General features: G+C 38.5%; 1 protein-coding gene across 2 annotated transcripts in view; it reads left to right on the top strand.

The window, feature by feature from the left end:
* The window catches only part of fstl5 (follistatin-like 5), a 173,560-nt gene that overhangs the window by 131,507 nt on the left and 14,174 nt on the right, over positions 1–27,879 (top strand). For both annotated transcript variants that reach the window (XM_079838564.1, XM_079838563.1), the window contains exons 10-15: positions 48–182; positions 16,089–16,115; positions 16,250–16,368; positions 21,353–21,502; positions 26,495–26,602; positions 27,014–27,138. In XM_079838564.1, coding sequence (XP_079694690.1) covers positions 48–182; positions 16,089–16,115; positions 16,250–16,368; positions 21,353–21,502; positions 26,495–26,602; positions 27,014–27,138 — 664 coding nt within the window. The remainder of the gene's footprint in view (positions 1–47; positions 183–16,088; positions 16,116–16,249; positions 16,369–21,352; positions 21,503–26,494; positions 26,603–27,013; positions 27,139–27,879) is intronic.

Genomic DNA, 27,879 nt, shown 5'->3' with positions numbered 1-27,879 from the left:
AGTTCACTTCAGCCTTCAAGTTCGATCATTCTTTTTTCCCTTTCCAGCTAACGGGAGTGAGGTGCACATCAGTAACGTCCACTTCGAGGACACCGGCGCCTATACCTGCATCGCCCGTAATGAGGCGGGTGTGGACGAGGACATCTCCTCTCTATTCGTGGAGGACTCTGCTCGGAAAACGTGTATGTATAAGTCATGATGTGCAGTCCATCCCTCCTTATGATGAAATTTCACTTCCTGTTTCTTTGCATTATTCATCAGACTGGACATTAATAGTTTATAAACTTCAGATAACTTCAGATAATAATAGAACCAGAAGGAGATAATGGAAGAAAAGTCCCAGTGTTTCCTGGATGTTTTAATATCTGTCAGTAGTTTTATGGTGTTCTGCATTGGAATGAATGAAAAATAAGATTTCTTATATAAGATTATTTTAAGGAATTTCATATTAAACCTTGAATACAGATTTAATAAGCCATTACTTATTATCAGATTATAATTATTATTTAGTTCAGCAAATTATTAATATTTTTTAATCTAACAGTTGATATTACAATCTTAAAATCTAACAGTTGATATTAAATCAATCAAAATTGAATCGAGCCATTTTTCTTCTTGCATTTCATTTCATTACGGCTTACCTTTGTATGGAAGTAAATACTGCAAGTTTTTGATGTACACTCTGCTAAGTCAAAATTGTACTTTATGGGAACACTGAAAAACAAAATGTAATGAATGAGATTTTCCTCTTGCTGTCACCATTTATAGAACAACTGCAACTAGTTGACTCCAATAGCTACCATTCAAAAACAAAAGATTGGTAAGATTTTAACATTTTTGAAAGAAGTTTCTTATGCTTTCCATGCTGCATTTATTTGATCAAAAAATACAGTAAAAACTGTATCTGTAAAATATTACAATTAAAAATAACTGTTTTCTATTTTAATATATTTTAAAATGTAATTTATTCATGTAATTGCAAAGCTGAATTTTCAGCATCTTTCCTGCAGTCTCCATTCACATGATCCTTCAGAAATCATTTTAATTTGCTGATTTGGTGCTCAAGAAACATTTCTCATTATTATCAATGTTAAGAAACAGTTGTGCTGCTTAATATTTTTGTGGAAACAATGATACAAATAAAAGCCTGTTTCCGCCACTGAATAAAAAAAGGTAATTGCGACATTTTTTTTTCTCAGAATTGCATGATATAAACTTGCAATTGCAAAATAAGTCTTATTTTCCCTTACAATTGAGCTTTATAGCTTTTTGCGAGTTTATATATCAAAATCCTGACTTAATAATTCGCAAGTGTGAATGGTGAGACTCGCAATTGCAAGAAAAATAAGCAATTCTGATTTTTTTATCTGCATTATCTTTTAAATTGTTTTATTCCATGGTGTAAACAAGCTTGCATTGATACTTTTTCAGGATTTTTTGATAAATGGACAGTTATGGAAAGAGCAGCATTTATTTGTAATAGAAATCGTTTATGACATTACATGTCTTTACTGTCAATTTTGACCAATTTAATGTGTCCTTGATGAATAAAAGTATTCATTTCTTTAAAAAAAATCTTACTGACCCCAAACTTTTGAAAGGTTGTGTGTGTTTTTATGTGCTTGTTGATACAGTCTGGTAGTTCATTGTATTGAAGCCAGGAAGCTGTAGGCAGTGAAGGATGCAGAGGGACCTCACAGGTCACCATACAGTCATCGGTCACTGTTTCTCTTATAGTTTGTGAAGGTGTTGGGATACATAGTTCAGAGTTCTGGGTATTGTAGTTTAGCAAGATGTGACCAAGCAATGCACTTTACAGACGGAAGGCCAAAGTTTCCTCGCAGGTCATACAACCAGAGCCAGTGCAGCCTGTGTTTTCCCTGCATGCATAATGGATGACATTATTCTCTCAGATTCACTACAGCTCTGCCCACTGATCTGGAGTCAGTTCACCCAGACCCTTTGATCTCTGCTCTGACAGATGAACTCCTCCAGCTGTCTGTTTCAACACTCGCTCTAGACCATCTCGTACACAGTTTCACCTCAAGCTGTCTATGATTTCTGCGTGGGAGAATATTCTCATAGGTGTCGCAAATAATTTGTATTCTAGAATATATTTTCACTTTGGACACAGAGTTTATGGTGCTTTTGCATCCTTAAAAGCTCCAGCCTCTATTTATTACATTATTAATTGCATAGAAAGGCGCATTTGACTGCATTATTTATAAATCTTTAAAAAGAAAGTCTTACAGGTTTTGATCATCATGAAAGTGAGCAAATGTTTTCATTTTGGGTGAACTGCCCTTTTAATAGTTCCGATTCGTCTCATGTGTTGAAACCAGGCTAAATGGTTGGATTTGCTAGTCTGTGCTATTGCTTTCATTGTGAATGAGAGGAACAATCCTGCACTGTCAGCTGGGATTTCCTCTTACATTAGTCCTGGAACAACAGGTCTGAACTCATAAGCCTGGGATGATACACGGCTCCCTCCTTCCACAGAGCGCAACAGCCCGGCAAATACATTTCCAAATTGTGCCCAAACACTACATGTAAAATCTTTTTTATGGATATCAATAAGCCTTTAACACGCTGCTTCAGCTTTGTGCAATCAATTCGTCCTTGTTGCCGAGTAGGGTGCTCTCACACTTGGTTCGATTTCCTGGACCGAACCCGAGTTCGATTGCTCCCCCCTCCCCTAGCCCCGCTGGACTGTGTTCGTATTATATTATTTGGGTCCGAACCGGGGTGCGTTTGTGTCATCAAAGCAGCAGCTGTTTTTTATTTAGTTACGACAGCGAGCGTGAAGGCGGCCAATTGACCTATCGGTAAGCCCCTCCCCTCAAACGCAGATGAGCCAATAGCAGTTGAGTATCAGTTGCGCTGGGACCGGAACTCGGACATCTTTAGGTGTCAGCGCCATAGAGAAACATTGGAAAATCCGAGGCTCTCATTGGTTTGATGGTGTTTATCATACTCTCGTTAAGTTACGATTTAAGTCCCTGCTAACATACAAACTGAAATAACTAACTGTTCTCACGTCATGTAACACCGTAACGTTAGGTCAAAAACACGAAGGTCTACATTTCAGTGCCTCTCCATATTAAACTGGTTATATGTAAATTAATTTAATTTTAGATATGTTTAAAGTCTATATTATCTGTCCTACTAAGGAGGACTCCTATTTTGATGGGAATTATAGTGAAAGGTTATCAGGTTATCAGTTATTACCTGCACTCTCGAAAAGTCATAAGCTCTGTGTGTATGTTTGTTTACTGTTAGTTGTATGAGTGTTTTTGTGTAATTTGCTGTGTATGTTAATGGTAATGCAACGGAGAGAGATCGTTTGTGAATGAGACGTTAATGCGCACTTCTTATGCTTTGTTTGTTCAGCTCTTACGATGATTTTTTTGGAGTGAAAAAGGACATAATAAACTTGATAAACCATCAGTAAAGTTTGGCCATCATTCGGACGGGATATACGCTACATTCTGTGTCCAAAAACATCTTGGGATAAGGTTTTCACACTGACAGCTGTCATCGTAAGTAAGATATAGCAACTCCGTTTGTTTGTCCGAGTTAGCAACAGTAACTAAGGGGGGCGGGGCTTACCGATGGGTCAATTGCATACGTTGCTCACCTCACTTTTATATTTTAGTTTTTGAACCTTTGGTTTTGTTTCCAAAGCTTTAGTGCGTAATGGCACTGCGTCTATCTGCCGCCAATGTACTGCAAATGCTCTTAAGAATGCTGAAGACGAGCAGAAATGAGATCTACAGCTCTCTCCTTGCAGTACGTCAGTCACACTCGCCTGGAAAATGAGGGAAACGCACACAAACACACATTTTTATCAAATCATACTTCATTAATAGCGGTTCACTGCCGCGATTTAGTACGGACATCAACAGCGAACCGTACTGGAGTTCACATGAACCATACAGACCACACGTTTTAAGTGGACTCGGGTACGGTTCGTAGGTGCACACTCGAGTTCGGAAAACAGCGTTCACATCATCCAAACCGAACCAAACTCTGACGTCAATCGAAGCCGGATGAGCACCAAAACTGCTAGTGTGAAAGCACCCTTATTTACAGGAGATATGCTTTCTATACATTATATGCCCGACAATACAGAAATCAGCTTCAGTTGGTGCCTGGCTATACAAGATGACCATTGATACGGAACAGAAAAAGCTAGAACTTTTTGAATCTACAGTAAGGATTACAGCTTCTGAAAGGTTGTAGGGGGCGTGTGATAAAGTAATCGTACATCTAAAGGGCAAAATAAGGTGAAGTTGGTGGTCAGCCATCAGTAGTTGGGGTCAGTGCCGTTCTACAGGTCAGCTGGGGAAAACACACCGCACTCAGAGGGGAGATAATGATCTCCGTCCCATCCCTTTCTCTCCTCAAGATTTAAAGGTCAGTCAGTGTCCCTCAGCCCAGCAACGGTGCTCTAGAGATCATGAAATTGGATGTCTGCCCAAAAAAATGTAAATCTCCAAGGGCCACAGACTAAAAGTCCACTACAATGATAGTACATTATCTTCCCTTTTTGTTTCTAATGTTATTAAAGTTGAAGTGTGATTCGTACTTTACACAGGCTGTGTTCCTGAACACTTTCAAGCAGCAGCCATTAGGCCACTTCAGTCTTCTGTGCCATGCCTTGAGCATGAACAAGAAACAAACTCACCAACAGCAGTAACACAAAACAAAGCTAGACAAGAGACAATGGGAATAAGATGGCTATATACACAAAGACTAATGACTAACACGATACACCTAAGCAATGTGGATTCAAAGAAGAATTGTGCACACATCCAATAAACTTTTAGCAGGTGCTAGATTAGATTAGCCTGACGAAGACCCTTTGGGTCGAAACGTTGTCTTTTTAATAAATCTTTGGGAGCAATGACAGCAGTGTGCAGATTCTTGTTCACCGAGTTAACACGATACACCTGTAAGCAATTAAACAATGAACCAATACGAGAAAAACACTGAGGAAAAGAAGCACATGACATTTTAATGATCTGAGCGCATAGTCTGAAGCGCAGGTGCACTTAGGATGTGTCCGAATCCACTTGAGCTAAAAAACGGTCCAAAAGGGTTGTATCTAGTCTCTTAATGAGTCATGGGTGTGTTTTTGCGGTAACGTGCAATGAACCAATCAGAGTCTCATCTCCTATTCCCTTTAAAAGCCAGTTGCGCTTGCACCATGGTGGATTCGCTATAGTGGAATTTGCGAGCTGAAAGACTAAACGCTTCTCCAGAGAGTAATCCTTTTATTTTTAATATTTCAAAATGTTTGTGTGCTGCTGCGCGTCCCTGTGTGTAATAAGCAGAATGTACGTGCGTTGTGTACCCGCCAATAGGCTCATATTACTAACACAGCCTTTAAATAACACAAAATATACTGCGCTATTGACTTTAGGCCAGGTTTTTATTGGTCAATGGTGCAGTCGTTTTCAGTTGCCTCAAAATAGCAATGCGCCAACAATGAGCCTTAACACATCTTGTTTTCAGACCAGCACACCCATGGGCAAACAGATGGCGCTGAACGTGAAAATGATAACTGCTTCGGGCTGAAACTAGCAAAACACTTTGCGTCTTGCGTCGCATTGCGCCGGGTGTATGATATAGGGCCAGAGGTTCGTTAGACTTCAGCTGATGTAACTGATCGCAAGAGTGAAGTCAGACTTTCTGTGATGCTAATGTGGTGAAGTGAATTATATGCAATATTTGTAAAATACACAGACATTTCAGAGACAATTTCATTCAATACTTTATGTACTGCTTAATACAGCATCTGTTTGTACAAGAATAAAGCTCAACATAAATATATACAATTTAAACACCATTGTTTTTGCACCATACCGTTTTATTTTGATAAACATGACACGATATAATATCGCGACAACATGAAGAGCTTTTACTGTTATAAAAACATGGATTTGTGAGTATGAGTGGAACTGACGGTGTCAGAATAAACACAAAATACACGTGATCGTTGTCATGCGGCGAATCCGGCCAACCGTGGAACAGATGGGTCAGAGCTTGTGGAGAAGCTGTGCCGGCTGGGTCAGCCGTGTGCTCTCGAATTGCTCTTGTGGTACTTTGATGACATGCATCGCAGTGACGTCAGACAGAGTTTTTAACCGACATGAGCAGCTTCAAGTGAGACGCCGATCGGTTTGCTCAGCACTGCATGAAATCAAAAATCTCCCTTGAGATTGACACCAAAATGACACCAAAAATCTTCCTTGTAAATCAGTGCAAAAAACTGATTCAATTAAGTAGCAAAGCAATTGCTGTCTCAAGTTGTACCGCTATCATCAAATATTTGAGTACATCTCCTGTCCCAGAAGATATTTTTGCAAAGGAAATATTGGCAGACATGTGCTGTGGGAGGAGGATTTAATCAGACGAGTGATTTGAGGCTGGGGTGATGCGAAGCACTCAGGTGTGATTGTGCTCATCATCTATAAGAAGAAACGACAATATGCCGTTGCTGTCTTGTCAAGGGGAAAAAGTGCTGGACAAGTATTTAAGGCTGTCGGATAAACACCACCTGCTGCAAACACACAAACAACAGTAGTGCTGATCTCTCTGTGGTCTCACGCAGCTGTGTTCTTGTTGGATTATAGGATTCTTTGTTTGCTCTGGTGTTATCATGAGAGATGGTGAGCAGAAATAAAGGAACAGATGCAGAGAGAAACAAAATGTCTCTGAGTACCCACAATTCCTCAGTCAAACACAAAACTCTCATGTTAGCAAGTGCCTTGCCAAAAGCCAAATGGGATGGTTACTTTGTCCGTTTCTGTTTTTTTTGTTTGTTTGGATCTGGAGGTCTAGGCTCTACTGTATAGGGAGCTTGTCAGAATTATCATTTCACACCCTGTAATTTTGTGTTCTGCTCTGTCACACACTAGGCCCATCAAAACAACGTAGGCATCTCTTTGCCGTTGCATGCTGGGATATGCCAGTGTTCATGCTCACCTCTGCCATTCAGTGTTCGACTGGCAGAGGTTTTTGGTTAAGTGCACACAGCTCTGATCTAAAGAAATTTTGAACTGCATCCGGCCATTTCCTTTCTTTCTTTTATTCCTTTTATATATTTTTTTTTTGTAATGAATAGTTGTTCGGAAAAGAAAAAGGATAGTTCAGAAAACTAGTCTGAACAATTTGTTCACTACTCTCAGCGGTCATTTAAACAACTGGTTTCAGTCAATTATGGTCTTTTTCGAATTTTATTACTTTAGAAAAGTTAGAACATAACATAAAAGTTACATTAGAATCTCTGGTCTCATGTTGGAGCGACATGAGAGTGATTAAATTATGAGAGAAATTGATTGAAATATTTCTTTACTATCCTTTAAAGGAACACGCCGACTTTTGGGGATTTTAGCTTATTCGCCATATCCCCCAGAGTTAGGTAAGTCCATACATACCATTCTCATCTCTGTGCGTACCATAACTCTGTCAGACGCACCCACCGCTAGCCTAGCTTAGCACAAAGGCTGGAGGTAAATGGCTCCATCCAGCCTTCTGCTCAATAAGTGACAAAATAACGTCAACATTTTCCTATTTACATGTTGTGATGTGTATCCGAGTACTAAGACCAACGGAAAATGAAAAGTTGCGATTTTCTAGACCGATATGGCTAGGAACTATACTCTCATTCCTGCGTAATAATCGAGGAACTTTGGGTGCGGCGGCGCTATGATATTACCCAGCGCCTGAAAATAGGCTAACTTCCGTCAACATAATCAACGTGACAACCTGCTTGCACAGAGAGCGTGCTGGGGACTACTTTCAGGTGCTGCGTAATATCATTGCGCCTCTGCACCCATGGTACGGCAGCAAATTTCCTCGATTATTACGCAGGAATGAGAGTATATCCTAGCCATATCGGTCAAGAAAATTCTCATTTTCTGTCGGTCTTAGTACACAATGTAACTATACACATCACAACATGTAAATAGGAAAATGTTGGAGTTATTTTGTCTCTTATTGAGCAGAAGGCTAGCTGGAGCAGTTTACCTCCAGTCTTTGAGCTAAGCTGGGCTAGTGGTGTGTGCGTCAGACAGAGTTATGGCACGCACAGAGTTGAGAATGGTATGTATGGACTTATCTAACTCTGGGAGATACGGTGAATAAGCTTAAGTCCCAAAAAGTTGGCGTGTTCCTTTAACAAAAACTTTACATTTGTCTATAGATGGCCCATATTTACAACATATTATTAAAGACATGAAATACCAAAATTGATCCTATTTTTTTTCCTATTTTTTCCTATTTTTCTTATTGTTCACGATTCAGGCCTATTTACTCTAACATTAAAAAGTTTGGATTTTTATACATTTACTCAGTAAGAATTTGTAAAATTTAGTAAACTGATTAAAACCTGTAATTACATCTGTAAAACCCGTTAACTGTCACTGGCCCACCGGTGGGCCCATTTGCCACTGCATGTTTAAAACAATTATATCCTATATTTAGCCTGATCTAATGTTGACAAACTATATATAATTCGAAAGTTTACGAACTCAAGATTCATCCTGTGATAACCGTTTTCAAATCGGATTTTGCGTTACCATGTAAACGGTACTCTAAATTCTTCTAGCGGCTCCTCCCTTAGTGGGCGTTGTCATGTTTCATATTACAACATTTATTTTAAAAACTTAAACATTTATAATAAAAACCTTTTCTAATCTTGACAAAACACATATCGGTGGAAAGGTCTGAGTCTCACGGTTCTATATTTGCCAGCTGTTTTGTGATATTTGGGCAAAAATATATACATTTGTTACAGGAGATTGCAATAAAAAAATCAATGGAATTTCAATGACACCCGGTGGCTATTTGTGGTACAGCGCCTAAACAAAATCTCATGAACTTAAATTTTTGTGATATCAACTTCAAATTTGGAACACAAGTTGGTTAGATATTTGGCTTTGATTTGATAGTATTTTTAGAGTACAAATTATTTTGTAACGTATATATTTTATATAAAATATAAAATATTTAGTACAGTACATTTGATTTACAGTAAATTTAAATTTCATAACTTTTTCATACTTTCATTTTTTGAGCCATAATCTGCTGACTGTCTTCTTTAAAATGAGACCAAACTTATATCTATATTCCAAAGCATTCTTGAATTGCATCCATTTAAGTTTGGATTGTGCATTTTCATGTATATTTTCAAAAGGGGGGTGACAGTTAACAGGTTAAATTTATAATTACACTGTTGAGACTTCCCTTAAACCTAACCCTACTCTTATACTTACCCATACCACCACACCTGTCCCTAACTTTACCCGCATCCCACCTCAATATCAGCTAAAGTGTTTTGCACTACAAGATGAACAAAATAAGTGCATTGTGCTTATTTTTTTATGTAAGTACATAGTAGTAAAGGCCACCTAATATAAAGTGGGGCCATAATTTCTGTTTCATGCTGACTTCAGCTCAAATTTTCTTGTGTCTTCTTAATTTAATGTAAACAATGATCAACCTGAACACTGTGTGTGCAAATATGTGTCTAAAGGCCGGTTTTCAAGGATAGTTTAACCGCATCACCGCTTGAAGGCAGAAATTAGTGGCTATTTTCTTTTTCCTTCTTTCATCAAATGTATTTTCCAGAGCCTATTTCAGCATCAGCCACTCTCTGAGGTGTTGCCCTATACCTGAGGGCATTAACCTCAATATCCAAAAGACTGTAGGAGTTTGTATTAAAGTTTAAAGAAAGCAATACCAGCAAAATAAGGTAGTGCACTCGTCAGTAAGGTAGCATGACCTTCCAAACATACTGAATACACAGTATTTTTCCATATACACACTACACACTATGTAGAAAGCAGGAAAGGTTACTTCAAAAACTCCTTCGGTAGTATAGAATATTCACTGATTGAGTCTTTATAATTGTCATAATTAAATATGTTCGCTCTTTTAATTATGCAGGACCACATGGGGTATTTGCATAACGGAGCATTACCGCGATTGACGCGGAGTTGCATTCTCAACTCATGAATACTTTGATAGGTCCATGAATGATTCAGAGAGAGAAAGCGTAGACCCTAGGCATTTGTCTTGATTCATTTTCTGTTGTCCTAATTAGAGTCCAACACTGGCCTTCACCTTTGCCATCACAGTCGACTCATACCATTGCTTTATCTCCCAATGGCAACTTGAAATGTGACTCTGCTGTCGGGAACATTGTTTTTCCGTCAGAGTGCATTTGAGGTAAGGTTTGTTGTTTCTCCCAGCAGCCCTGTTCCACTAACCTTAAACATTTTGATAGATGGATGAACCAAATTATGCAATACAGTGCTCGACATTAATGTCCGCTTGTAGAATTTTACTTGTCCGACCGGACAAGTGGTCTGATTAAAACGTCAAAAAATAACAAAAAATAACTAGAGAATCACCAAAATGCAAGAATGATTCTGCATTCATTTAGTGTAAGTGGATAATATATAATGTATAATAAACTGACGGTAACAATGTTGTGCTGTTGACACTCGTGCAGCCTCTCGAGGAGGAATCACAGCAAATGACCGCCGCTCATACAAAGAAACTCAGTTAACATACAGGGTTAAAATTACAAATTATGGAGTTTTTATATTTATAACATATGATAGCCTACAGTTAAGCAACATCACAGAACCAAGAGTGCTGTTTTCCTGAATACCATCACGATTGAAAATGTGACACTGATTTCATATGACAGTTCCATAAACAATTAATTAACATTAGGTCACATTTTAGATGCAATATTGACTGTTTTTGTTCGATTTCAGCAGCAAAAATAGTTCCAAACAAAGATCACAGCAGAACCATAATGCATCTCACAGCAACGGTGTGTTACTGAATGATTCAGCGTTTCAATGAATCGGTTGAATCAAAGATTCAATGACCTATTCTTAAACGACTGCCTCATTCTTGAATGAATCAGCCGTTTGAATGAATCGTTTAAATGAATGTCTCAATGACTCACTCATTAAGACGGTCAAAAAAAAAAAAAAGTGAAAAAAATATCACAAATATGCAGATTTAAATATGTCAAAGCTGATTGAACACTGGTGAGAATATTGCTTCAGAATAAATTATATTTACAAAAAAAAAAAAAAAAAAACATTCCGGAGAAGCAATTTTTTTACTCGGACAAGTGAGTGACAGATTTACTTGTCCAAAGGACAAACACATGAACCAGCTTAATGTCGAGACCTGCAATATTATGTATGAACTGAGCTTTTTTTATGGGCTTTTGCAATAAAGAGAAAAAGGAGACAAAAATTACATGACGTCAAATAGTGAAAAAAACGACTGATTTGTCTAATGAGACGATGTCTAACAGTGACACCAGTGGATAAAGGGAGGAAGTGTCTATGTTTATCACAAGAACATGACCTCAAAAAGCATGTCAATTAATTAAAATCATGAAACTTATACAGTCTAACAAGAATTTATTAAAAGTTGAACAAAAATTACTTGTTTAGGGCCCTATGAAATACGTTTATTTAAAAAAAATTTTTTAACAAATGCTGTTTGTTTTTTTTAAGTTTTCTAGATTCAACTGTAATAGTTTAATTAAATTATTTGAATAGTCAAAAAGCATGTATAATTAATTGAATTAAAAACAACAACAATTAATAAAAATAAAAAAAATAAATCCAGAAATGTTATGTGGTGTATTAAAATTTTTCTGGCAATCAAATGTAGGCATAAAACATTAATTTAATTTATTTTTTAATCATATGAAATTAAACTTTTTGGTCAAACAAAGTGCTGCCCAACAGAGCTTTACTGTTAAAATTTAAACAGAAGAAAAATTGTGATTATACATTTTTAATAATAATATGATGTATTATTGAAACCGGGGGGAAATGAAACTGCTCACCTGCAGCATTCATTCACCCAGAGACATGCAGGACATGTGGGATTAATATTTAAATAGTCTTTTTGCGGGTTATAATTCACAGACACTACTCTATATTGCAATTTGATTTAAGTGTACTTGCTTTTTATTAATTTGTTTCTAAATTTCATTCAATTATATACAGTAAAACATTATTATACAGTAAATTCAGTTTTTATGACTGATTACATCCATGTTTTCCGCATCTCTGAAATCATAGGGCCCTACAAGTTGCCACTGTAGCCTGTGTATGCAGGGACATTTCTCATACCCCTTCATTTGAAAAACAGAGGGGTAGGGGAAAAGGGGATAGAAATGGGATTGGGCCTAAGGGGAGAGCATCAAAATAAAGTTTGAGTGGATATTAAGCAGACAGTCAACTAATACTCTAATGATAATAGTTAACATATAGTTGCAAAGTTATAGTTGGTAGAATGTCTAAAGTGGACTATCGAAATAAAGTGTTTCCAAAATATTTTATGACATTTGGTTGTGTGTTGAGCCTAAAGTGTAAGATAAATTATGTAATTTTATTAACGCCTACACCTACCCCAACCCTAAACCTACCCTTACAATCTGTTCTCAAAATCCGAAGCATGGTCAAGTGCTTTCCGCATCACAATAAAGACGCTAAAGGTACCCCTAGGTGTCACTATTTTGACGCGCAGAGTGCTCCATTCATTTCCATGAGAAACCTTTGGCGTCATACACAGACGCGTTGGACACTGGAACGTTATCGTCATGATGATATATCGGGTTATGATTTTGCCATTATGACATGTCAGAGTGTGATTCTCAATTTAATCAGCCAGCATAATTTTATTTACACTATCTAGACACGTTTGAACTTGTAACCCAACCCCATTCCATCCCTAAACCTACCCATTTGTGTGGTATATAAAACACAGGCACAATTTATATAGTGTTCTGAGGCCAAACGATTGATTTGTGTGAAGGAAATCCCCAAAAGCGATCAGCGTCTCCATCCGCAGAAGATCATGAACACATTCAATTTCAAATATTGCCGCCCATTACGTCAGTTTTCATAGTGAAATTGCATTGGCTCTCGGATGTCTCGTGATCAATTGCATCATTACTTCAACTTTGATTGTAAAATGTAATTGGCTCTCGTGTGTCGTTGTGAACGATTGCATCATGCTAAAGAGTCATGTGTATTATTTGAATGAGATATGAATGAGTGCGTTCACGGAGCAGCGGGATCATCATCTCAGCAATTAAAACATTAAGATCAACTCTGTTCTTTACATAAAGACATCGTGTGACTTCAGAAGACTTGGAATGCAACACGAGTTAATAATTTTATTCTGTTTTTGGTCAGTTTTTGCAATAAATACCTGTGACTGTACTTATATTTGCTTGTTACGTGTTTTATATTGTTTATAAGTGGGTAGGTTTAGGGTAGGAGTTGGGTTAGCTGATCCAAAATATAAAAGTAGCCTATAAATATTCATAAAATATTCATAAAATCATGTCTTCTTTTACAAATACAAAGAATAAAATGCGTCTTGGGTAAACAACTGAAATCTATGGAGCACCCAGCGAGTCGATATAGAGATGCCTAGGGGTGCCTTTAGCATCCTTCGTTGTGACACGGAAGGCACTTAACCATGCTTCGGATTTTGACGCCTTGGGAGTGAGAATGGGTTGCAATAATGCAAATACAGTAATTAAATGACGCAATATTGATGTGCAAATGCACAGTGGCCGTAGCTGTATCTAGTCTTTACCATATGGGACATGGTGTGATGACCGTTTCACAAAATATACGGATTGGCTGTACACACGAAAATGCAAGGGTGTCGGTTTCAGATTTATCCACGCTGGGACCTGATTTAAAAAAATAACGGTTTAAGGCTCCTAAAACGCCGGATCCGTGTGGACGAAACGCTGATACAATAACAAAATGTTTGCGTATACAGCTAAACTCGTCTCCGTGTGGACGGAGCCTTAAGTCCAAGATTTGCATGCTAAATTTTCGCACGACAACCTCACGTTATGTCAATCACGCTTACGCACTGCCTCCGAAACTTTCGTCCGTCAAAAAAGAATTCAGAACAGGTTCGATTTTCTGCGTTTGTCGCATTTGGTCCCATCCCTCACAGTCATCCCTAGAGTGCTGATGCCCAAGCTAAAACTGCTGGCAATGGTGGTGAATGAATCGCCAGTGCTCAGATACCTACAATTATATATACAAATATTATTGTATCAAAAATACTACAAATATTATTATATCACAGCTATAATTATAGCACACCAAGTCCCTGTTAACCGTGTGTGTGTGCGCGCGCGTGCGTGCGGATCCATAACATACTGCCAGTCTCTGTTCAGGATCAATTGATTCAAATTGAAATTGGTGGTCTTCTGTTTAATATGTGGCTCCAGTATCGCTAGCAAAGCATCAACTGACATTCTAAAGTAAACTTTGAATCGTCTGGATAATCCCGCAGCTCCTTGATAAGGAGGTAGAACTCTCCTTCCTCTCTACGCGATCGCAGGAGTGGATGGACCCAGTATTTCCTCTTTCTTTTTCTCTTTTTAAGAAGAGAGAGGACAAAAAAAATCATCCTCACTACTTGAAGACGGCATTTTGTATTGTTTTGCGGGGTTTTTTCCGTAACGCATTCATTAATACTCAGTGTGCAAGGTCCCTGTGCGTGACGAATTTTTCGGATCACGAATACAAAAAAACTTAGCCTTTAGCCTCTACGCGTCAGTTTTCATTTATTCTTCTGCTCCATGCGGAGGGAGCATGTGTAACCCCTGAAGGAGGGGTTCTAGCAGACCAATCACAGCGTTTGCAGTCCACGTAGATTTGGCGCGTTGTCACATTATTGGAGAGGGGCATGTCACGCCGCGCCATAGGTTGGACGCAGAAGTATAAATCAGCCTTTACTCCACTGAAAGAACCTCTTATTCCCAAGGTTCTTTATCCTCCCCGCTCGGTGACATTGTATCAGTACACTGTGTTATTGGAAAAGACCTTCTGCTTTCATTCTGTCTTTTTTTTTTACATTCTTCATCAATTGCTGATGCAATGGCAATATTTTTCACAAAAGTCTGTTAGATTGCTCTGATACATTAACTCATAAAAAAGAACTTGACTAAGGACTTTTTGAAGATTAACTCCAGCTCCGCTGCTCGGCTCTCCTGTCTTCTTGATGAAGTGAGAGCGGAGAATGAGAATCGCTTAGCGTAGGGATTGTAGCACAGGTGAATTGTGGGAGATTGATTCGCAGACTGTGAGAGATTGAATCAGATGGCTGAGGAACGGTTAGAGGTCACATCTTCACTACAAACTGCCCTAGTGAACAGTCAGAATGTAATGAGGAGGAGAATTTGGCCGTTAATACCATAATGTGCTGATCTGTCATGCTAATGAGTCATATTTATCAATAGTTCCTTGGTGACAAATATTGCGCAAAGAGTAATAACGGCATATCTGTCGTTCGTGGGTAATGGCCATCATTGTTATTTTTAACACGGACACTGGGGCCATCAGGAATCATTTCGTTCTAATGGAGGCGTTTTAGTGCAGTTATTAGTCCGTTTGTTCTGTTCTAAAATGCTTTTAGAATTATTCAGGAGTTAATTGCGTGATATTTTTTGGTTATGCTTCAACGACACTTTGCTAAGCCACCTGATTGCCACAAGACCCGGTATTTGATCATTGTTAGTAAGGCATTGATCTCAATCTGCAAAGTGTTTTAAAAGGTAATACTGGTCACAGCTCCAGCAGTTATAGGTAAATAATCATGCTTAATGCAAAGATAAGCTCCGACGTTCACCCTAATGCGCATTGTTTCCTCCGTGGGAACTCTGTGGTTGGTGGCTACGTGCGAGTGTGTAAATCCCCACAGGCCGACCTCAATGTAAAATGCAGACACAGTATTGATTACACATGAGCGAGTCAAATCAATAAGCTCCTCAGGTTGCAGAGTATAATTACTTGGCCAAACCAAACACGACTCTTCATAGCTTCAAACCATGTTAGGAAAACCAAGCAGAAATTACAAATGTTGTTGCAATAATCTGTGGGAGGTTTTTACAGCCAGAAGAGGGAGTTCATCTTGTGTCTGGATATCGGATTTTAAAAGTTTCAGATGAGTAAAGTGCAGCGAACCTCTCTCACGCGAGTTTTCTTTGTGTTCTCTTACAGTGGCAAACATACTGTGGAGAGAGGAAGGTAAGCACTGAGCATGGCGTTTTAATACAATATTAATGTCTGGCGTGTGTCTGGACTGTGTGTGTTAAAGCTGCGGTTAACCTTGTTTTAGGTGCTTCTGAGCCCTGAACGATCTCGTTTCTGTCCCACTGCAGGTCTGGGGATTGGAAACATGTTCTATGTGTTTTATGAGGACGGCATTAAAGTCATCCAGCCAGTGGCCTGTGAGATTCAGAGACACATCAAACCCAGCGAGAAGCTTCTTGGCCTGCAGGTGAGCTGTCGTATAAAGGAAATGTTAAAGTGCTTGTGAATGTTCATCATAAACCCTTTGTTTTCCCTCACACTTGCTCTAACCCCAAGCAAAGGGGACGTTTATGAGTGCTGGTTATTTATCAGCGTTTTTGTTTTACGAGAAAAAGGGTTGATTGCTGATGCTTGCATGAATGTTTGTTTGTATGCTACTGGTGTTTACTTTAGCTCATTTGCTTCATACAGCTGTATCCATCCATCCATCCTTCCTTCCTTCCTTCCTTTCTTTTTCTTTCTTTCCTTCCTTCCTTCCTTCCTTCAATCCATCCATCCACCCATCCTTTCTTTCTCTCCATCCATCCATTCATCCTCCCTTTCTTTCTTTTCATTCATTCATCCATCCATCCATCCTTCCTTCCTTTCTTTTCTTTCTCTCTCTCTTTCTTTGTTTCTTTTTTCTTTCTGTTTTCCCATCTCTCCATCCATCCATACACCCTTTCTTTCTTTCTTTCTTTCTTTCTTTCTTTCTTTCTTTCTTTCTTTCTTTCTTTCTTTCTTTCTTTCTTTCCATTAATTATCCACCCTTTCTTTCTTTCTTTCTTTTTTCTATCCATCCATCCATCCATCCATCCATCCATGCACCCACCCACCCTTCCTTTCTATTTTTCTTTTCATCCATCCATCTATCCATACACCCTTTCTTTCTTTTTCTTTCTTTCTTTCTTTCTTTCTTTCTTTCTTTCTTTCTTTCTTTCTTTCTTTCTTTCTTTCTTTCTTTTTCTTCCAATCCATCTATCTATCTATCTATCTATCTATCTATCTATCTATCTATCTATCTATCTATCTATCTATCTATCTATCTATCTATCTATCTATCTATCTATCATCCACCCTTCCTTTCTTTCTTTATTTCTTTCTTTATTTCCATTCATTGTCCACCCTTTCTTTCTTTCTTTCTTTTTTCTATCCATCCATCCATCCATCCATCCATGCACCCACCTTTCCTTTCTATCTTTCTTTCCATCCATCCATCCATACACCATTTCTTTCTTTCTTTCTTTCTTTCTTTCTTTCTTTCTTTCTTTCTTTCTTTCTTTCTTTCTTTCTTTCTTTCTTTCTTTCTTTCTTTCTTTCTTTCTTTCTTTCCATCCACCCACCCTTCTTTTCTTTCTTTCTTTTTTCTTTCTATCATCCATACATCCACCCACCCTTCCTTTCTATCTTTTTTCTTTCTTTCTTTCCTTCCATCTCTCCATTCATTCATTCATTCATTCATTCATCCATCCATCCATCCATCCTTGATTCCTTCCTTTTTCTTTCTTTTCTACTTTGCTTCCATCCACCCGCCCATCCTTTCTTCCTTTCTATCTATTTTTCTTTGTTTCTTCCAATCTATCTATCTATCTATCTATCTATCTATCTATCTATCTATCTATCTATCTATCTATCTATCTATCTATCTATCTATCTATCTGTCTGTCTGTCTGTCTGTCTGTCTGTCTGTCTGTCTGTCTGTCTGTCTGTCTGTCTGTCTGTCTGTCTGTCTGTCTGTCTGTCTGTCTGTCTGTCTGTCTGTCTGTCTGTCTGTCTGTCTGTCTGTCTGTCTGTCTGTCTGTCTGTCTGTCTATCTATCTTTTTTCTTTCTTTCTTTCTTTCTTTCCATCCATCCTTCATTCCATTCACCCATCCATCCTTCCTTCTACCTGTTCCATCCATCCATCCGTCCATTGTTCTTTCCTGTTTATTTTCTTTAATTCTTCTGCAGCTTCTTGGTTGCATATTGGTATACACAGCAGCACAGAACTTCCTTTTCAGACATGAGTCATGACCAGTGCCTTAACCCTGTGGAGTTTGATTCTCGGCACAGACATCAGTTGAGCTCCTCCCTCCATCACTTATCATTTACATCCCCACACTACATATCACTCTACATATACCCTACAGATACCATACTCTGCTCTTTCTGATAGGCAGCTGCTAGATTTACACAAGCTATTAAATGATTGCCTTCCTCTGTTCTGCTGTTACATCAGAGCTGGGTATGCTGATGAGACAGCTGTGTTTGTTTGGAGCTCTGGGCGGTGAGAGTTTGAGTTTCCAGCCTCCAGAGAGGCAGCAGGCCTCTATTAGGACATCAATCAAATGCCAGGCCATAACGGCAAGCCCCAGTGCAAACGCTGTCTGGGGAAGAACATTTAGAGAGTATTACGATATGTTTTTCCTATGTCCTGCTTGTGGGAAATCACTGTAGCATGTACTTTCCTCCTTTTTAAATATTCATTGATTTAATTTTGAATCATTGCAGTTACTTATGCCAGCTGACACAATTTTATACTTGATAAACATTACGTTTTGATAAAACTTCAATAGCAAATGTATTGATTCTTTGAGAATGAAATGTATTGACAATCTTTGGATTTGGCGGAAGGCGTAGGCTCCAAGGTGCTCGAGCTGCCATACTAGACAGCTTGAGATACATCCTTGAGACATAAATCCTCCAGCCTTCATAATAACCAAAGGTTTCTTAGCACATATTACAGAAGGAGATACAATGATAACATAGAGTTTCTACACAGAATGTAATACTCAATTATGAAGATGCTAGGAGGTGGAGGGGGTGGAGGTTTTGAATATTTGTCCAAACAAATCGCAATAAGCTTTGGGCTTTGTTACTTTTGATATGAAACAAGGTCTCAGGTTTGAAATTCTGTCCATTTTATCACAAAATTAAATTTTGGCACTCTTCCATGTGGTGCAAGCGATCACTGTACTAGCGCCACAGCTCAAGCGAAGCGGAGCGCGAGTAAACGCCATCATTCCTTCTTCTTTACTACGTTACAGAATGAAAATGAGCATGAATGAACATCAGAAATTATGTTGATACAGTCCAAGATACAGTCAAACTTACCAAAATCTGTATCATGTCCTCATGTAATCTCTCAATCAATGTTTCAACTGCAGAAAGTGCAATAATAATAACTCAGGAAAGCCAACTTATTTCAGTATACGTGCACTATGTCTGAGAGACTGTTTGAGAGACATGCAACATGAAGCCGCTGCTCATAGAGCATGTGAGAACTGAACTGAGTGATTTTTGCCACCTAATTCACTCTTCGCCAGGAGTTTGGGTGACAGGCAATCTGACCAATCAAAATTTGGCATCTGCCGAATCCGCCATTTTTGTCCGACAAAGCAGTCAAGAGAGTTCGTAGATTAACGGCGGTGGACTTGAACTTGAAAAACGATGTGCGTCTTTCAGCGGTTGAAACAACATTCATTCCGAAGTTCATTCATGTTTATTTGATACTATTAATTAACTAGAGGGAAGAGATAACCAACCACTGAGGCGCTACAGCGACCTGTCACCACACATTAAAGAGCCACAAAACGGTATTTATTGTTTACATCTCTTTAAAAAATGACAAAATTTTAGAGTTGAGACTTTGTTTTATATTAAAAGTAATATGCTCTGTCCTGTCTGTTGTCAGTATCCTCTTTGCTCTGAGATGTGTTTTTCACTGAGTGAGAACGTGTGTGGTGTGAGAGCATGGCTTGTTGGACATAGCAACAGTAACTAAAGGTGGAGGGTCTTTGCGCACAGTCAATTGGGCTGGAACGGTTAAATACATTCCTATGTGTAAAAGTGACCATGTTTTTGCAAGTAAACACAGTAATTTATGTCTTAAGTGAACTAAACTGTTGAGAGAATACACACGAGTATAATAATCTGAGCACTAGCCACTTTTAGCGGTTTGAATTTGATTGTAGTCTTCTCAAAAGGCATCTGTTTTAATCGCATTGCGCATTATAATCAATCACACGCAATTCTGTTGAGTTTATGAATGCAATGTCTAATAATCAGAGGCGTTCAAATCAGTCATCACTGAATCGCCAGAGTTTTCACTCTCACTCAATGAAATCTGCACTCTCATCATGAACAACAAAACAGCGATGTACGTTGGAGATTCATCCATCATACATTCATTGACTGATTTTGTTTCAAACAAAGATCACAGCAGAACCATAGCGCGTCTGATGTGACTGGCATAAAGTTGGCTTGACGTTGGACATTTGATATTCATGAATTTAGGGACCGCCTCTAAAGTTACATACAACATACACGATTCTAACTTCAATAGCATTTGAAGAGAATGACTTACAGTCATAAAACCAACTGTAAAGTGTTCATCTAGGTGTCAGGTATGATGCACACCATTTTTGATGTTTAATCAAATAAACTGTCGAATCACATGGAAATATGGAAATGTATTTCACTAGGCTACTGTATGGGCTCATACACAAAATATGCTTTGAATATGCCATAGCTGATAGAACACTGATGAGAATAATGCTTGAGAATATATATATATAGTTATCGTGAAATAAAAAATTCAGTTAACCCAAACCTCTGACTTACAGCATTAAAATAACCTTATAAGCCAGTGGCTCTTGTGCCAACTAAAACTGAATTTGAGTCTTGCAAGAGTATCGCTAGACCATCCAGTCACATCAGTCAGAGTCTCCGTCTTGATTGTCGTCGACAGCCCTTGAGTAGCCCAGTCAGCCACATCACCACAGGAGACGCCCACTTCTGCACAACCTCTGTGGCCATCAATCAAGCCAGCTCTCACCTCTTTAACCACAGCGCATTCAGCCTCAGGCCTGACAGCCACTCACATTTTCACAGAGCTTGCTTTCATGATGCCACTTCTGCCCACTATCAGTCTCTTCCTCTGAGGCAGACGCTGAGGCAGAGTTTTATACTGTTTTCTTTTATAGTTTTATAGTTTAATTTGTTCTAAAGAACTCGCTCATTTATGTGGCTTCATTGAAAAGTTTAATAGCATTGTCGAATAGGTCTGCAATGTTCTAAAGATAAGATAGAGACCTTCAACTCGGAAGTGTTCTTTTTGTGAGATGCATTCATTCTTATAATCCATAATATTTCTGTGTGTGGTCAGTTTTGATGACTCTTTTTATTATTATTATTATTATTATTCCTGAAGGAGGAGGTCTGTCCACAAGTGGAGGGAGAGAAGGATCAGAAATGTATGTGGACATCTGCCGTCAACGTGAAGGACAAGTTCATTTACGCCACACAGCCTTTGCTGAACAGGCTGCTCATTGTAGACATCCAATCCCAGAAGGCCGTTCAGGTAAGTCAGTTAATCAGTAACCAAAACATTATTCTTGTGAACATACTGTAGATATATAATCAAATTTGAAAAACGTAATGTATGTCATGTATGATTCAAAATCCACAATTTTAACTACACTTCATTAGTTCTAGTTGGCATATTTTAAAGTCGGCATGAAACCGAAGTTGTGATCAGTAGCGGCTCCTGGCCATAAATTTAGGTAGGGAAGATTCTGGGTCTTAGCCATAGACTGTAAACAAATATGGACGTTGTGTCCGTGACGTCACCCATAGGAATCTGAGAAGCAGTTTTGAAGTGTAAAGTCGGGTCAAGCTGGCCGTTGCCATCTTGGCAGTGTGTCATCGCGCATCAATCCCAGATAACAGAAAATGGCATATGAAAATGGCAGAGCTGAGGTGACGCGATGACTAACAGACAGCAGAGAAATGGCTATCCACCTGTCACTCAAAGTGGCCACACCCTTAATTATGCAGAACTTTAAGGCTTTATATAATGTAAATGAATGAGTTATAAAAAAATTCACCCCCCTCACAGTTGTCATGAAGGGCAAAATTAGCCGTATAACCACAATTTGTACCAGGCTGTAAACATGTTTTATTCTGCTGTAAAGTTGGGCATTTTAACATGGAACACAATGAGATTCTGCTCCCTTCTGGAGCCTGTCCCTAGCGGCCAGTCGATGAATTGCAGTTTAAGTCACTTCCGTATCGGCTTCAAGAGAAACTGCGGGAGGTTGCCGCTTGGTCTTAGCGCTAATTTATGATAACCATTTTGTAAGCTTTATATTCTAATTGCTGAACACATCAAACACACTTTTGACAGAATTCTAATATCCTTGCATTATTCAGCCTGAGGATGGTGCTCTAATGATGATTGACAGACTTTATTACACACGACAAATGCATAGAATGCCATCTTCGAATTGCCTTAATGTAGTTTTTATTGCATCCAAATGTTGCTTAGAATATTAAAAATGTTGTAGGAATTCCAGTGAGAAAAAACAAAGTCATGTCTATTCTCAGAACAAACATAAAACAAACACAACATAACTACTGTATATAAAATGTATTCACATCAAAGTCATTTTGAAGAAAAAAGAAAAAACGTCCGCCCCACTGAGAGAAAAAGAGAGTATAATCATTTTTGCAAAGCTGTACACATTAGCATGTTTAAATAAAGGGTTTATTATCTCATTCATTTGATAAGCTATTCCACATAGGAACAGACATGCCAACTCTGACCGGATGCAGACACATATCTGAAGCGGACCAATATTGTCTTGGTCTGGAGCGAGGTAACATCACATTACAATAAGCGGAGCAGCCAGAAATCTGCACCAATGGCTCTCTATGAGAGTCTGCTGCAGTTCCATTTTTCACCACAGATGTAGAGCAGGGGAGGGCTCAAAGACCTGCTGTCCCACTATGAATACATGCCTGCCGAATCCATGCACTACATTTTAATATATCCTGCTTACTTTACGACTTAAATAAGACTCAGTGTAGAAACTTAATTCAGTGTATAGAGATCTATGTTTGGATGAATATTTCATCTGCCCATACAGACGGGCCGTGAATGGTTGTAATAGTCTTTTCTTCCATTTTGTGACGTATATACAAGTGAAGCGGCTTCCCACAGAAGAAAAACGTAGGGTGGGACTTGATTTTGTCCATCGGGAAATGATTGGATGATTGTGGTTTGCTATTGCTGTGATCTCATGTAAACACGTAATCAAAATATACAGTTTCAAAAACTTAAAGGGTTAGTTCACCCAAAAATGAAAATTATGTCATTAATTACTCACCCTCATGTCGTTCGACACCCGTAAGACCTCCGTTCATCTTCGGAACACAAATGAAGATATTTTTGTTGAAAGCTGATGGCTGAGAAAGGCCTCAGATAGACCTCAATTGGCATTCAGTACATTTACACTCACAAGACCCATAAAAGGCACTAAAAAGGTCATTACAAAGTCCATCTCACCACAGTGGCTCTACAATAATTTTACGATGCGACGACAATGATTTTTTTTTGCGCACAAAAACTAAAATAACGCCTTTATCCAACTTGTTCTTGTCTTCCGTGTGTGCCTCCACGACGCATGCGCGAGAATATTACACAGATCCGGTGTTCGGACACATGACCCAGAAGCGATTTGTTTACAAGAGAGGAAGACGCGCGTGTCTAAGCTGTTGAATTCTACTTTGATCGTGCTTTAGGTCTCGGCGTAGTGCTCAAAATGGGGCTAAAGTGTGCATTTCATGGATTCCCGAACGCCGGCGCTACGTCACATTCTCGCGCATGCGTCGTGGAGGCATACACGGAAGACCAGAATAGGTTGAATAAAGTCGTTTTTTTTTTTTTTTTTTTGCACAAAAACTAATGTCGTCGCTTTGTAAAATTATTGTAGAGCCACTGTAGTGAGATGGACTTTGTAAAGATGTTTTAAGTGCCTTTTATGGGTCTTGTGAGTGTAAATGTACTGAATGCCAATGGAGGCCTATCTGAGGCCTTTCTCAGCCATCAGCTTTCAACAAAAATATCTTCATTTGTGTTCCGAAGATGAACGGAGGTCTTACGGGTGTCGAACGACATGAGGGTGAGTAATTAATGACATCATTTTCATTTTTGGGTGAACTAACCCTTTAATAAATTAAATGAGTAAATGATTACAGAATTTTCATTTTTGAGTGTATAAAGTAGATCTTTTCTACAATTTGATCTATGATCTAGACATGATTTGCAGGGAACGGCTGATGTACCTGGCTGAAAAGTGCTTTTGCTTAAAGCTGCAGTCCATAACTGTTTGCGCTCTAGCGGTTAATAAACAGAACTGCATGCGTCTTGCGGAAGAACATTGCAGCCAGAGCTACTTCTCTTTGTTTATGTCTATGGCGAGTCACGCAGCGCCTGTGCTCCTCCGCAGAGGTTCCTATCAGACCGGTCTGAAATAGTCCCAATATAAACACTTATTATAAGTGTACCATAATGATTCAGAGTAAGAAAAAAAACACGGTTTGGAAAATGGATTAATGTTGTACATTCTCATTATATAATTTTTGTAAATCTTGAACACAAAAAAAGTTACGGACAGCAGCTTTAAAGTGAATTCCGGGGTAAGTGCCAGCAAGATATTCTCTCCATGCAGGCCTTATTGTGTATCCCATGATGCCTCATGATGCACTGGCACTCATTTCTTAGTCACCTGTGAGTTTGGTTTTCATTACCCCATGCAAATTAGTGCTAAATAGGCATCTGATCTTTTAGAAACCGAGAAGCAGAGAGAAGAAGCCAATGTTTGTCTACAAACTACATTTAAGCCAGAGCATTCACTATTTATCACTATTTTATAATAATTTTTTATTTGGGGGGGGGGTGTATCTGCTAAGGATTGCATCGAGAATTTGTTTATATGTGCTGAAGAGTTTCTATTATTCAATCTAATCCTCGGAAGAAGGGGAGGGATGTGCTGGGATAAAAATTCAATGTGCACATCTGCTCCCACAGATTATTGCACACATGGAGATTGACACTGAAGAACACAATCAGCCTCCTTCATCACAGCTAAACACGAACACTGGTTCACTCCTCATTTCTTTTAATGCCGTGTGTTGTCGAAACAAGCTGTGCAAATGCTCACATTGTGGAGGACTTAACAGTGAACGCTGCATCAGATGAATACAAAACACTTAGCTGAAGTTGAAGACATTTTGAAGAAAAAAAAAAACGTCTGCCCCACTGAGAGAAAAAGAGAGAGTATAATCATTTTTGCAATGCTCAATGTGCAAATTAACATTTTTTTCATATTTGCATGCATCCATGTAAGCACAATGAGGTGTGAAAATTGCACAGTAAGGCTATCACTGCATAAAATGAATCATTTGTTTCCCAGTGGAATATCTCCAGCCAGGTGACAGAGAATGGCTATGGATGCAAAGCTATAATTGCAAACTGGCTGAGCTATTGTTACTGTCAGCACTCTATTTAAAATGCTCACCCATAACCAAACTCTGCATGTGAGAAAGAAAAAAAAAAGTACAGCTGTGCTTTCGGAATCAACACACGTTCTCTCTGCCATGGATAGTTGCTTTGGTGGACTTGTAAACTTTTATTGTGACTTTTGTAGAATGTCAAAAAGCATTGAGCTTGGTGGGAATCAGCCTCTTGAATTAATATAATGAGTTCCAATGATTTCATTGAATTCTCACAGGGACTCTTTAGAAGCAAACAATGTGGAAAATGTATCAATTTTCCAAAGACACTGAAGCGCCTGTCTTAGTTGTGCCTAGCATGAGATATTAATAAAATGTCCCTCCCATCGCTCATTTTGAATTAAGAATTGATTTTTGAATTGAGAATAAAATGTACATAATATTATATTGAATGAATAATACTGTGTATATATATATGAATAAAAATTGATCATTATAAAAATGACTAAATAAATTGAAATATATTTCTTTTTTATTTTTTAGGGATTATAGCAGTGTAAAAGTATTTACTGTCAATTTTGATCCGTTTAATGCATCTTTGCTGAATAAAAGTATTAATTTCTTAAAAATAAATAAATAAATACATTTGCTGACCCCAAACTTTTGAAAGGTAATGTGTAAAGATTTTTACACAAATTTATTAAATTAAATATAATTTAATTAACTAATTTAATAAATTAACCCTCATTTTTTTCATGGGTCATGAAGCCAATTTACAAGAGAAAAACCTTAAACAGAACAACTGTTTTTGCTCAGTTCGTTGTTGTGTCGGACTAATTAAATTCCTCTGTTGTGTCGCTGTGTTTTATTTATTCAATTGTATTTAGTACATTTATCTTCCAGTTTAACATCCTGTGTGGCTAATTCAGTTCAGATTTCATCCTATGAATAAAACATGAGATATGCCCGAGCCTGCTTACTAAATTACATTTTTAGTCTTTAAATGTACCTGATTTTGGTGAGCAAATGAAAACAGTTGATCTGTTGTTGTCAACAGACTGTGAGCACAGACCGGGTTCCAGTGAAGCTGCACTATGACAAGTCTCATGACCAGGTGTGGATCCTGAGCTGGGGAGATCTCGAGAAAAACTTTCCAACCCTCCAGGTAAGGCAAATCACTCTAGGATCATCTTTGAGTGTTAATCACCACTTGATGGCTGCTTTTGAAATCTGCTCTCAAACAAGAGGACTGGGACATTCTGCCTAACAGTTTCTCTCATCTGATTATTCAAGTGTGAGTCGGCCCTGCTGAGTATGTTTTGATGATTTTAGTTGACATTTTTGGAGCATTCCCAAGTGATGTAAAGTTGAACCACACAGCAAGGGGTCTCAGTGGGGTTCCATATCGCATAATTGGCACCGCCTGTCCCCCCTAATGCATAGCTTTGGTTAATCACAGACGAAATACATTGAGCTCCTCAAGACGTGTGTGTGTTCTTGTGTGTGTAACATGAAAGCCCTAATGAAATTGCATCACTCATGTTCCTTTTGAATGTGTGACTCTTCCACGCATCAGGTGATCAGCCAGGCCAGTGGGAGCATGTCCCATCACACCATTCACACCCAGCCAGTTGGCCATCGCTTCGACAGGGTGGAGGATTTCTTCATTCCTCCCATCAGCCTCACCATCAATCACATCAGGTAAAAGAGAGCGAGAACTCCTCCTCCATATATATATATGAGCAATGTATGAACACGTTCTGACTGTGATTATAACTCCAGAGAAAACAACTCTAGCTCCAGGTAGTGTGTAAATTGCATTCAGGGACTGACATTTAGATCTTAATAAACCATTTTGTGCATTCATAGTCACTCACATGGGGAAGTAGATTTAGAAGTAGTCAAAGGGGAAATGTGAGTTTAAACCCTGAATAAACAGACCAGGAGATGTTGCGTGGATATGGAAATCTCATTTGAATTGATTAAAATCTGAGTTGAAGATTACTAAGCATGCCCTGATCCTCTTACTGTCCCCTGTTGGCAGATAGATGTTTACTTACGCTATCATGTCGTGCTAATATTAAAAAAAATAATGACTCAATTCCAATTGCTAGAGAGATTTACTTGTTCTCTTCGTCAAGAGAGCAAGTCACTGCTAATGACAAGAACACAGTGGCAAACAATGTAAAATGTTCTCATAAAAATTACAAATGTGACGGTCGTAAAGAAATTTTACGCTCTGTTCTAAAACCTTGCGGTCTGCTGCCTACATTCACAGCGTCCTAACTGAAATGGAACCTCATAAGTGATCAGAACACTCTAGGGAGTACAACAGTTCCAGCCCACTTTTTTCAGTGGCCTTGGTTCCAGTTGTATTATTTTCCCTTTTTTTCTATAGGAATAAAAACAAAAAGTCTTTGTTAAAGAGTTATAAGCTATAAG

Source organism: Gobio gobio (assembly GCF_949357685.1).
Source record: "Gobio gobio genome assembly, chromosome: 16".
NCBI lineage: Eukaryota > Metazoa > Chordata > Actinopteri > Cypriniformes > Gobionidae > Gobio > Gobio gobio.
This window is presented reverse-complemented; position numbering and strand designations above follow the sequence as displayed.